At 42.2% G+C, this 13,304-nt stretch overlaps 1 protein-coding gene across 3 annotated transcripts in view; it reads right to left on the bottom strand.

The window, feature by feature from the left end:
* Positions 1–12,855, bottom strand: part of DCAF1 (DDB1 and CUL4 associated factor 1) — a 47,542-nt gene extending 34,687 nt beyond the window's left edge. For 2 of the 3 annotated variants that reach the window (XM_045579543.1, XM_045579544.1), the window contains exons 1-2: positions 6,578–6,695; positions 959–1,035 (exon numbers count right to left, since the gene is read on the bottom strand). In XM_045579543.1, the coding sequence (XP_045435499.1) occupies positions 959–1,035; positions 6,578–6,687 (187 nt within the window). In that variant the 5' untranslated portion in view covers positions 6,688–6,695. Of the gene's footprint in view, positions 1–958; positions 1,036–6,577; positions 6,696–12,619 lie in introns of those variants that run through there. The other variant, XM_036432182.2, reaches the window with a different exon arrangement.
* Positions 12,856–13,304: the final 449 nt, after the last annotated feature.

The raw sequence follows: 13,304 nt of genomic DNA, 5'->3' as shown, positions 1-13,304 counted from the left end.
AACTAAAATTCTTATTTCACATTTACTTTCATACTCCGTACTCTGATTGCCTCACTGAAAAAGTGGTTAAACAGTAAATAAGTCCTCTAAAGTCACAAGTGGGGATGTCTAGGACAGGGCAGCAAGTAACATCCCATAAACACTGGACACTCCATCTGAAATGCCTAACTTACATTTGAGAACAAATGTCTAAGAAACAGAAAAAAACCCTGCAACATTCAGGTGGATATATAGTGTTCTTATTTTGTAACTCTCATTAATTTTTACTTTCTCTCCATATTCTAAATTTCACTTTCTTTCCACAAAGGTCTGGCTCTTGAGAGAGAAAGTCTAGTGCAGTGTAAGCCCCTACATGACTTAAGCTTTGCCCACTGCTTTATCTACCTCAGAGAGAACGTGAAATAGCAGCCTTGAGTTCCATATAGCAAATTCCATGCCAAAGCAGGCTAGGTTGTCATGACTATAATTAAATCACCCCAAAATAAAACCAAATCATGACAGGGCATATTTAGCTGTCCAAACACTAAAGCAGACATCAAGAAATCTGTTTATTATTCAAGTATCATCTTCATAAAAAAGCAAGGCACTGAATGCATTCTCAATCACATTCCCCATCAGGGAAAGAAGAGTGAGCATTGCTAGAAAGGTAAAGGCACAGACATTTTTTGGCTTAAAAGTCAGAAAGAGAAAACATTTTTCTCTTTTTAAGGCTCTGTAATCACACCAAATGAGTCAATAAGGTATACCTACATTTATTTGATGTGTAAATACTATAAATTATTTCCATTTTCCCAGAAATTTATTTTTCCTCACTGCTCCCACCTTGAGCAATATTTTAACAAATATTAGGTCTTAAAACTTAGCATGAAATATGCTATTTCAATTGAAAACTATTTTCTAAAAGCAATTTTCTTTTGTAAGGAAATTAGAGCCACATTTAAGAGAACACAGGTCTCACCAGGATGTCGATCATCAAATGGGTCTGGATCCCCCTTACGATATTCTTCAGTTTCTTTTTCAATCAATTCAGACATCCTAGCACAAAGGGAAGACAGGGTCAACTTTAGACAAGCATATAAAAACATGTACCACCACCTACAATAGTCAACTAAGTGTAAATAAAGGCAAAAAGTTAAGAAAGGGGTGTTTTTCTGATAAACAGAGATCTAAGCAACCATCTTATAAAACAATTTCTACTCCCAAGATCATTCCTCTCCCCTTTCCTGTCTCAAAAAATAGCATACATCTCCACTGTCATTCCCTCAGAAGCCAAAAACCTAGGAGTCATCATTAAACCCTCGTTTTTTCCTCATCCCCCACAATTCCTGTTAGTCCTACCTTCCAAATACCTCTCAACTTCAATTATTTCTCCAAATCTTGCCCATCCAGTCCTTGTCCAGACCTCCATCATCAACTGCCTGAACGGCTTGCACTGGTCTCGCTTTTTTGCTTCAGTGCTTGACCCGACAATTCATCCTCCAACCTCCAATGACTTACCCCAATAACTGAGCACTATCATGGCTTAGAATAATCTAGATCCTGTCTGCATCTCTGACCACTTCTCTTCCACTCTTCTTTCACTAAGCTGCAGTAGCATGGCCTTCTCTGATTTTCAAAGAGTCCAAGTTCATTACTGTTTCAGGACCTTTCTTTGCGCTGTTGCCTCAGCCTACAACATTCATCCCCCACGTAAGCAGCCACTCATCTTCTCTCTCTTACTATGGATATTTTGCCTATTCCACAGTTTCATATAAACAGAATCCTTACACTCTTTTTATATCTGGCTACTTTCACAGAATGTCTTAGTTTTTGTTTTGTTTTTTATCTTATATCGATTTGAGAGAGAGAGAGTGAAAAAGCAAGAGTGAGCGAAAGAGTCCCTTTGTATTCATGCATTCTTTTTGAAACAAGAAAATCACTTTAAAAAAAAAATTTTTTTTAATCACTTTTTAAAGAAATATATTTTTATTGATTTCAGAGAGGGAGCGAGAGAATCATTGATTGGCTGCCTCCTGCATGCCCCTTACTGGGGATCCAGCCCATAACCTGACCATGTGCCCTTGATCAGAATCAAACCCGAACCCTCCAGTCGGATTTTTTTACTTGTACTTGATACAGTGAATCAAACGGGCTAGGGCAAGAGAACCCTAAGCAAGACTGACACTGACAATCAAATACAAAGCTGTCCCACCCTCCAATATCTAGATGCTATCCTAACTCAAACTCTCCTATATGTTTCATTTCCACAAAACCATACTTCCTAGTCTTAGGGTTAAGCTCCCTGCAAAAATTCTTACCCTCTCTAGTATATTTTCCCCCACCATACTCAGAATTATTTCTACTCTGTCCTTCTAAACTGAAAATTATCTTTGCCACAAAAGGCAGTTACTACACAAAATATATGTAAAATTACATAAGACCTACTAGAATCTCCAGTTGAAACTAAGCGATATAGCACAATAGAAATTAAAAACAAGGATTTTGGAGCCAGATTGCCAGGGTCCAAACCTTTCACTAACCGTGTGTCCAATTACTTAACCTGTCTGTGCCTCATTTGTAAAATGATGGTAACAGTACCTATTCCTTGAGGTTTAGTTAATATATGTACTCTGCTTAAAACAAAGCCTGATATGTGAAAGCTATTTTGGTGTTGTTACTATTAAAAATGAGAATCAGCCGGAGCCGGTTTGGCTCAATGGATGGGGCGTCGGCTTGGGGACTAAAAGGTGCCGGGTTCGATTCTGGTCAAGGGCATGTACCTTGGTTGCGGGCACATCCCCAGTAGGGGGTGTGCAAGAGGCAGCTGATCGATGACTCTCTCTCATCGATGTTTCTAACTCTCTATCTCTCTCCCTTCCTCTCTGTACAAAATCAATAAAATATATATATATATTTTTAAATAAAAATGAGAATCAAAGACAAACAGATAAAACTAAGGTGAATACTGACTAGCCCAGGGCAGGAGGGAGCCTTCTGGAGGTGCTACGCAAATTCTACAACTTGATCTGGATGACAGTTTTACAAGTAAAAAAATCCATCAAGCAAAGTACTTTACAATATATAAATTTTATTTCAACAATGCGGATTAAGCTCACACAGCTTGGCCCAATGCCAGGTCCTTTTTACATAACCAAGTCAAAGGCTTGATATAATAAACAAAATAACATAAATAATAAAATCAATTAAAGTTATAAACAGCGGTACATTTTTCTTAGGAAAACTGCCAAAAGAGCATAAAAAAGTAGTGGTCAATAAAAGAGTAAGTAGGCCTGTAATTCATTTCCTGCTTCTTCCTTTTAAAAAACAAAATTGTATGTACTGGTTTTAAAGAGAGGACGGGGGAAGAGAGGGAGAGGGAGAGAACATGGATTTGTTCCACTTGTTTATGCATTCGTTGGTGGCTTCTTGTATGTGGCTTGACCTGAAATAGAACTGGCAACCTTGGCGTACCTGGACAGCACTCTAACCAACCCATCCACACAGCCAGGCCCTCTGCTTCTCAGGAAACATGCCAATAGCCCCACCTGCAGCCCTGAGGAGCGGGGGAAACATGAAGGGACCAAGGACTCCCCGGTGCTCTAACAGGCCTCTTTGGAGGCGGCGGAAGTTGCCCCTATCTAAAACAAGCTAGACTTGTGAATTCATCCTCCTGTCCTCAGACCCTCTAACCTTGAAGATCTTTTTAGGGTTTCACTCCACAGCACTCTCCACTCCAGCCTTCTATTCCCCCTCCACTCTGGGGCCCATTTCCTCGCTGCTACAAACTATGCCCCAGTCCCTTCTCTCCTCAATGCCTTTGCAGTCACCTTTTTCACATTTTCTAGAAAACCTATTTCTCTGCTTTTCATCAAACTATATTCTACCACCTTTCAAATCCCTTTTCCAAGGAAACTTTACCTCATCCTGTACTGGAAAGCCCACTGGAATTGGAGTTAAAAGCAGGATTCTAGCCTTAGATTTCCTCTATCTGGCTATACGTCTTTCCCAAGAAGCTCTGAGGACGGCTTTAACAATGTAACTCTCAGTGATACTTCTAGTAACAAATGAGGAAGTTGAGATTCAGAGAAGTGTCTCATTGAGTTTTGACACACAAAAGCTCTTCTAATATTTGTTGAGTGAATAAAAGAAGCTGACTCATTCAAGTTCTTTCCATTCTCATAACCTCCACAATATTTATGAACAATACTTTCAATATTTTCAATATTTGTGAAAGTAAGTGCCAGATTTAGCACTTATTTTGTACTATTCTGCATTGTTTCTTATCCATTAGTTGCTTCCGAAAAGTTAGCACCTTGAACACAGGACCCTCTATTTTAGGTTTTGCATTGCTGAATAACTTAGCATAGTGACAATGATGATCAATAACAATAGATGTGAAATAGCCTTGAAAAATAAAACATTTGAATTTTTTTTTGAGTACGTGTTTGATAAAATTTTTAGAGCAATTAAGTGATCCCCACTTACGATTCTCTCCTTTCAGTTACATCAATAATCCACATATTAACTGCACAAAATTCACTATGGCTGCATTTCAAATATCTTGTGATTAGTTCTTAATCCCCAATGCCTCTACAAATTACACCCCCTTCCCACCAGTCAACAACTGTCCTTAAAAAAAACCCTCTGTACTTTCACATGTTCCCCATGTATCAGAGCAGTTATGAACAAATGCATTTATCTGTTTAAGCTTTCATTAGATCAGTTTTCTTTATCCCTAAAAAACAGATCACTGGCCCTGGACAGCTGACTCAGTTGATTAGAGCGTAGTCCTGACACACCAGACATTAGAAAATACGGTACTGCTCCTTCCTGAAAGAAATAACACTCTGAAGCAGAAAAAGGAGGTGGGGCCAAATGTTAAGTGGCCTCATAAACCATTCTAAAAGTTTACATTTTAGCCCTGGTCAGTTAGGTCTATTGGTTAGAGCGTCCTCCCTATATGCCAAGGTTGCAGCTTTGATGTCTGGTAGAGCACATGTAAGAATCAACCAATGACTGCATAAATAGTGGAACAAAAAATGAGTTTCTCTCTCTCTTTCCCTCCCCCTTTCCTCCTCTTCTCTCTCTCTCTGAAATCAATTTAGAAAATAAAATAAGATGCTTATATTTTATACCGTAGGAAAACAGGAACCAGGAAAGAATCAGGAATAGAGAGAGGACAATCAGATTTGTGTATGGAAAGATGAATTTTTGCCAAAGGGGAGGGTGTATTGGAAGAGGGTAAGCTGGAGACAGGGATAACAAACACTGCCTCAGGGCCAGGCAGTAACCAGCTGATACCTAATGAGGAAAGCAGTGATGGGCTGGTGAAGAGGAGGAAGCAGAATCCTCAGAGCAAGATGGCTCAATTGTGCTGGTAGAGGAATACACTAAAGAGGATGGTTTTCAGTTTTTTAGTTTAAAGCCATTTACTCCAAGGCATGGAATAAGCTGTGAACAGGAGGGAGGAAGGATGAAGACTATAAACTCTATTTTGGACATGGTATGTTTTAGGTGTCTGTGCAATAGACAGGTAAAGATGTGTGAAACAAACAGCTGAGAAATGTATCTGAGATTTAAAAAAGAGGGGTCTGAAGTAAAAGTAGCGATTTGAAAGTTATCATAGGAATAATGTTTTAAGTCATGGACGGAGATGAAACCATCTTGGTAGAAAACTGACATGAATGGAAAAGAAAACCACAAACAAAGCCCCGCACTTAAAACGCAGGCAGAACAGGCCCGGCCAGCATGGCTCAGTGGTTGAGCGGCAACCTATGAACCAGGAGGTTCAATCCCCAGAAGGGTGCGTGGAGGAGGAAGCTGATCAGTGATTCTCACTCATCATTGATGTTTCTATCTCTCTCTCCCATTCTCTCCCTCTCCCTTCCTTTCTGAAATCAATTAACAGGAAGGGGGGGTACACACACACACACAGAAGAACTTACAGAGGAGAATGACAAAAGGCCTGAGAGGAAAGGTAAGAAACTTAAGGAGGGATGGGAGAAGGGAGAGATTAACCAAGGAATTTATATGCATATATGCATAACCTATGGACATAGACAAGAGTGTGGTGAAGGTGTGGAAGGGGCAGGTTCGGAATGGAGGGGGTCGATGGGAAAAAAGGGCGGGACATCTGTATTACTTTCAACAATAAAGATACATTTTTTAATTAAATTTAAAAGAAAGGAATGTAAAGAGCTTCAAGAAGTAGGAAGATAGCTGAAGCTGGTTTGGCTGGTTTGGCTGACTGAAAGGTCCCAGGTTCGATTCCGGTCAAGGGCATGTACATTGGTTGCGGGCACATCCTCGGTAGGGAGTGTGCAAGAGGCAGCTGGTCGATGTTTCTCTCTCATCGATGTTTCTAGCTCTCTATCTCTCTCTCCCTTCTTCTCTGTAAAAAATCAATAAAATATATATTAAAAAAAAAAAAGTAGGAAGATAAAGACTAGTTTGGAAAGGGAAATAAATGGATTCAGAATTCATAGTTAAGGTGGAATGTTCCTCTCTCTCCTAATAGTGGTACAGTATATAAAATTATACTATTCTGCAAGTTTTCCTTCTTTAAAAAGTAATTTTTTTAAAAATTCATTGTTCATACCTGGTAAGAAGAGGTACCATGTCCTGCCCACTGCCATGTTCCTTTTCCCACTGCTCCAGCAGGGTAGTGAGCTCAGCTTTAGAGTCCACATGTACCGCTACCGTAGTCATGGCTTGGCCTAAGGAAGCAAAAATAATAATAAAGATAAACAAACCTGACCCACTTCTTATAAAATGTTTCTCGCTTCCTCCCTTTATCCCCCCTTCCTCTCCCTCTCTCTCTGAAATCAGTTTAGAAAATAAAAAGAAGATGCTTTTATTTTATTCTGTAGGAAAACAGGAACCAGGGAAAAGAAAGGAATAAACAAGCATAGGAAATAATTAAAAGCATGAAAATGTTAACCCGTTAGAAAATGTTTGATTGTGATCCAGTGAGAAACGTGGAGTTTGGGAGCCTGGATAATCACGCATCAAGTCATGATGAGCAAGTCGTCACCTCTCAGCTTCAGTTCACTCAACGTCAAATTAGATAGAGACACGGACTGAAATCATGATTCTTAAACTTTTTAGGATCAGGAAACTCCTTGGGAATCAGATAAAAGCTATGGCCCCTTTCACTCCTTAAAGTGTGTATACATAAATGATCCCAGGTCTGGACAGCTGAACTCCAAAACTCTGAGACTACATTTTTTAAAATACAAAATGTAGCCCTAGCTGGTTTGGCTCAGTGGATAGAGCATACGCCTGCAGACTGAAGGGTCCTGGGTTCAATTGCAGTCAAGGGCACATGCCCAGGTTGCAGGGTTGAGCCTCAGAAGAGGGTGTGCAGGAGGCAGTCGATGGATGATTCTCATCATTGATGTTTCTCTCTCTCTCTTTCTTCTTTCCTCTCCGAAATCAATAAAAATATATTTAAATAAATATAAATAAAAATAATGAAATATTTTTGTGGCAAAAGCAACTCCCCAAAATGTTTTGCTCTTTTAAAGTCTTTGGGGGGGAAGTTCTATGAAAAATAAACATTTCCCTGTTTAAGTCTTAACGAAGTGGACATCATTACCAACGTGAAAGCTGGGAAGGAGTACTATAAGCCCATTTGTCCTCAGGCTTCCTAACCTCTCTCGCAGGCGATTTCTGGAAGGAGGCTGCTGGGTTGAGTGGTCAGCCAGGGGTTATATAAGGACAAGGAGCTGAGACAGGCCTTGGAGAAGCTGCAGGAGACATACCTACACTGGGAAGAGATGTTTACAAGAGGCTCCAAATGGAATGAGACCCAAATGTTTAGACGGTTTATAGACCAACTTATTGGCCAACATAGTTTTAGGTTCAAAATGTCAGCTCCTGCCATGCAAAATGTGTTCTTTTCACTGAAATAGCAACCGTTTTATTAAAAGCTTCACACCAGAAAGGGATTACTAGCTGATCTAGGATTACTGCTCACTTTTCTAAAGATACCCACCATAAGGCCAAAAGTACGTAAAAGTATCTAAAATGTAAATGTTTGCATTTTAATAATGTAGAGAGAGTTCTAGTAGTAGTGATTCATGTCATCTGGATTACTCATAATTCCAAAGAACAAACACTTCCAAAAACAAAAAGATTAAAATTAAATTAAAAGTTACAAAAGGAAATACTGCTGGTATGACCAACAAATATAGAGTTCTGACCTTAAGAAAACCCAGGCTGTATTTTTTACTGTAATTACTAACTATACATGCATTTTTTAAAATAAATTTCTTGGAATTTTACCTTTACAAAAAAGTTGCAAAGATAGAACTCCTGCATACTCCTCACCCAGTTCGGTTTCCTCTGTTACCATCCTATCTTATAGTGGTACAATGTCAAAAATTACAAAACCCAATGTTGGTACATTGCTACTAACTAAACTCCAGACATGATTCACATTTCTCCAGTTTTTCCATTCATGTCCATTTTTTGTTCCAAGATCTCACCCAGTGTCCTACACTGGCCCTGAGTTGTCGCTTCCCTAGTGTCCTCTGGTCTAGTCTTTCCTTGTGTTTCATGACCTTCACAATCTTGAGAAGTATTTGCCAAGGGGGTTGGGTGAACCAAAAATGTAACCAAACATTTACAGAATAACATCAATCCTTAAATCCTTTCCAAAAAAATACAACAGGAGCCAAAACCGGTTTAGCTCAGTGGATAGAGCGTCAGTCTGCAGACTGAAAGGTCCCAGGTTCGATTCCAGTCAAGGGCATGTACCTTGGTTGCAGGCACATCCCCAATGGGGGGTGTGCAAGAAGCAGCTGATCGATGACTCTCTCTCATCGATGTTTCTAACTCTCTATCCCTCTCTCTTCCTCTCTGTAAAAAATCAATAAAATATATATTTTTTAAAATACAACAGGACGCCGAGACTGGTTTGGCTCAATGGATAGAGCATCGGCTTGGGGACTGAAGGGTCCCAGGTTCGATTCCGGTCAAGGGCATGTACCTTGGTTGCGGGCATATCCCCAGTAGGGGGTGTGCAAGAGGCAGCTGATTGATGACTCTCTCTCATCAATGTTTCTAACTCTCTATCTCTCTCCCTTCCTCTCTGTACAAAATCAATAAAAATATATTTTAAAAAAAAAATACAACAGGAGCCACCATTTTTTCCTAATTTATTCCACAAAGCCAGCATCAGCATCACCCCATACCAAAAAAGATAAAAACATCACAAGAAAACTCAAGTCCAGTATACTTTATGAAAATAAATGCAAAAATCCTCAACAACATATTGGCAAGCTGATACAGCGGCATGTAAAGAGGCTTATACACCATAACCAAGCGGGATTCCTTCCAAAAATGCAAGAGTGCCTCTACATATGAAAACCAATTAATGTAACACACACATTACAATACATATAATGTGTATAATGTAACATGCAAACAGAATGAAGGAGAAAAAATGATCGTTTGATACAGAAAAAGCGCTAGGCAAAATCCAAGACCCTTTTGTGATAAAAACAAACAAACCAACCAACAACAACAACAAACAATAAACTGGGAACAGAGAACTTCAACCTGGTAAAGGGCTTTTCTTAAAAACCCAGCTAGCATTATGCTCAATGCTGAAATGCTGAAAGCTTTCCCTCTAAATCAGAAACAAGACAAGATGTCCACTCTCACCTATAAACACTGCACTGGAGTTCCAACCAGAGCAATTAATCAGGAAAAAGCAATAAAAGGCATCCGAGAAAAGAAAAAGTAAAATTATCTTTATTCATAAATTATATCATTCTATATATAGAAAATCCTAAAAGAATCCACCAAAAAACTATTAAGCAAGCAAATTAGCAAAGGACAGCTACAGGGTACAATGTCAATACACAAAAATAAGTTATATTGCTATATATTAGTAGTAAACAATACAAATATGAAATAAATAAAACACTTTCAGCTCAGCCAACATGGCTGTGTTTGAGTGAACCAGAAGATCATGGTTCAACTCTCAGTCAGACCTGGTTTGGTTCGGTGGACAGTGTCAGCCTATGGACTGAATGGTCCTGGGTTCGATTTCTGTCAGGGGACATGCCTAGTTTCCGGCTCCGTCCCCAGTAGGGGGTGTGGTGTGCAAGAGGCAGCCATCAATGATACTCTCTCATCATTGATGTTTCTACCCTCTCCCCCTCTCTGAAATAAAACATAGTAAAATATAATAAAATAATAAAAATTTTTAAAGTTATTCCACTTAAAAAAAATTTTCTCTGTCAGGGCACAACAAATCAATATTTCTTGCTCTGTGTCTCTCTCCCCTCTCTTCCTTCCTCTCTCTCTAAAATCAAATAAATTTTAAAAATTAAAATTAAACAAATATTAAACATAGAATTGCCATCTGACCCAGCGATTCCTCTCCAATGCATATGCCCAAACAAATTGAAAATAGGTATTCAAATAATTGTACACAAATGTTCAAAGCAGCATATTCACACTAGCAAAAAGGTGGAACCAGCTGCAGATGTCCATCATTGAGTGAATAAACAAAATGTGGTTATGTCCTTAAAATGTATTATTACTCAGTCACAGAAAGGAATGAAGTACTGAGACATGTTATAGTATGGATGAATCTTGAAAACAATATGCTAAATGAAAGACACCAGACAAAAGGTCACATACTGGATGATTCTATTTATATGAAATATTCAGAATAGGTAACTCCATCTACAGAAAGTTGCCTAGTGGTCGGCAGGGGGCTGGGATGGAGGAAATAGTAAAGACTCCTTATATAGAGCTTCTTTGGGGAATGATGAAAATATCTTCAAACTAAAAGAGGTGATGGCTGCACAATACTCAATATACCAAATGTCACTGAATTACATGCACTTTAAATTGGTAATGGTTAATTTATGGTATATGAATTTTATAATCTTTTTAATGGAAAAAAGTTCTATAAGGAAATACCTTTTGGAAAACAAACAATCAGCCTAATGAGCACATAAAGGCAAAGTTTAAAAAAAAATACTATAGTATCTCTAATAAAGGTCAACTCAGTCTGCAACCCCCCACTCTCCAGCACCAGCCAGGGGATTTTATTTTTATTTTTATTTATTTTTTTTAATGTATTTTATTGATTTTTTACAGAGAGGGAGAGGGATAGAAAGTTAGAAACATCGATGAGAAAGAATCATCAATCGCTGCCTCCTGCACCCCTCCGACTGGGGATGTGCCCGCAACCAAGGGACATGCCCTTGACTGGAATCGAACCTGGGACCTTTCAGTCCTCAGGCTGTACCTTGGTTGTGGGCACATCCCCAATGGGGGGTGTGCGGAAGACAGCTGATTGATGTTTCTCTCATCAATGTTTCTAACTATCTCTCTCCCGTCCTCTCTGAAATCAATAAAGATATATTTAAAAGTAAAATAAAATGAAGAGAAAAATCAGGGGAAAATTTTTTTTTTAATGATTTCCTACATATCCCCCACATTCTCTTAGCTCCTTTTAAAAAATTTTTATTATCTTTATTAGGGTGACAATGTTAATAAAAGTACTATAATGTATCATCCGTCTATCATATTGTGTGTTCTCACCACCCCAAGTCTCTCTTAGCTCAACATCCACACAAATAAAACCCAAATCTTGACAGCATCAAGCAAATTGATCCCTAAAGAGCCTAAACACACAAGCTTACATAAACCATAAAGGTCAACTCCAGTAAACCAGAAAATTACAGGACCACACTGTCCGTGAACCTCTCACGCTCCATGAACAAAGCGTTCCGAACAGAAAGATGCTGCTGGCGTCGTTAAAACTTCAGACTAATTAAAAGCCTTCGCTGAAAGCAGAGGTGGGGTGGGGGAGGAGAGACAACAAGATGTGGACAGGGCCGGTCAAGTGGGACTCGGAGCACCGCCACTGAGGCTGCAAAGCTGCTTCACCGAATGCGAAGCCCGCGCGCTAACCCTGCACCGAAGGAGGAAGCCGTCCAGGCCGCGGAGACGGCGTTCGGCCTGTGGCGCCCCCGCCCGGGGGAAACGGCGGTGCCCCACGGAAACGCTCCCGGGCGGCGCGGCCCGCATTCCGAGGTCCGGCTCCCGCCGCAAGACCGCGCCGCCCGGCCCCCGCCCCTCCGCGGGGTGGGGCGGGAGGAGTGCCCGGAAGGCCCGCCCCGCCGGCGGGGGCAGGGGAGGGCGCTCCCGCCCGGGTGACTGGAGCCGGAGGCGGGGACAGGGTGGGAAGGGGGCCGCTGCACGGAGGGGAAGACGGGGCCCCCCAGGCCGTACGGAACGGAGCCTGGGTGGTGGGGAGGGAAGAGATGACCCGGGGGACGAGAGGGCCCCCCCTGCAGGTAGGGGCGGGCACACCCCCACCCTCCGCTCGGGGCGGAAGAGCGCCGCTGGCGGAGCAGCTTTCGCGGAACGGGGGTGGGGGGTGGGGGGAACGCGGAGGCCCCGCCCCCGAGCCCAGAACCTGGAGGAGGAAACGTCCTGTCAGGCCCGGGGCCCAGCCTCCCCGGCGGCCCGGCCCGCCCCCTTCCCGCCGGCGGCCCAGGCAGGTGCCGCCCCTCCCCCAGCCCGGCGCCCACTCTCCCGCCCGCCGGGCCACGCGCCCCATCTCCTCGCGCTTCAGCCAGCGACCTGCCTCCCTCCCCGACCCACTCACCTTCCCGGGCGGCTCCGCCGCTCCCCCCGACCCGGCCAGCGGCCACAGTTCACACACACCGCCTCAGGTCCCGCACTCGCCCTCACACACACAGCGCGACCAAGGCTCGGGGCGGCCCACATATTATGCGTCACCGGCGCGCTACGTACTTCGTGCGCGCGCGCGCCGCCCCGACTTGGCGCGAGGCTCGCTCGGGACAGGCGGGGGGAGCGCGAGCGGCGGGACCCGGTCCGACTCCGCAGCCGCCTGGGAAATGAAGTTCCGCTTCTAGGGCCTGGGCCCTTCTGGCTTAATTGGCGCATGCGCACTCGGCCCCAGCGTATTGACTTCTGGGATTTGTAGTTTGGGGCTTCACGCGAACTGCCGTGTCCTGATTGGCTTCTTCAGAAGGCGGAAGCGAAAAATGAGGAGGAACTGGAGTCCTTCCCAGTCAGCGGTAGAAAGGCTTGCTTCCTTCTCAGGACGTTATCACGCCCCCTGTGACTGGGCAGAGCTTTTGATCCGTTCTGCCACTTGCAACATCATTAACATCCCAGGATCTAAGACAATACTTCCCACAAGCACATCAGAAATCACAGCCCCCACTAAACAGAAGGCTCTGTTTTTTCTTTGTCTTTCTGTTCAAGGCCTAGTCTGTGGAATCAATCAATATTTATCACACACACAAAACATTAATAACAACAAC

Source organism: Pipistrellus kuhlii, unplaced genomic scaffold, assembly GCF_014108245.1.
Source record: "Pipistrellus kuhlii isolate mPipKuh1 unplaced genomic scaffold, mPipKuh1.p scaffold_m20_p_11, whole genome shotgun sequence".
Lineage (NCBI taxonomy): Eukaryota > Metazoa > Chordata > Mammalia > Chiroptera > Vespertilionidae > Pipistrellus > Pipistrellus kuhlii.
The sequence above is the reverse complement of the archived record's forward strand: the minus strand, read 5'-3'. Positions and strand labels throughout refer to the sequence as shown.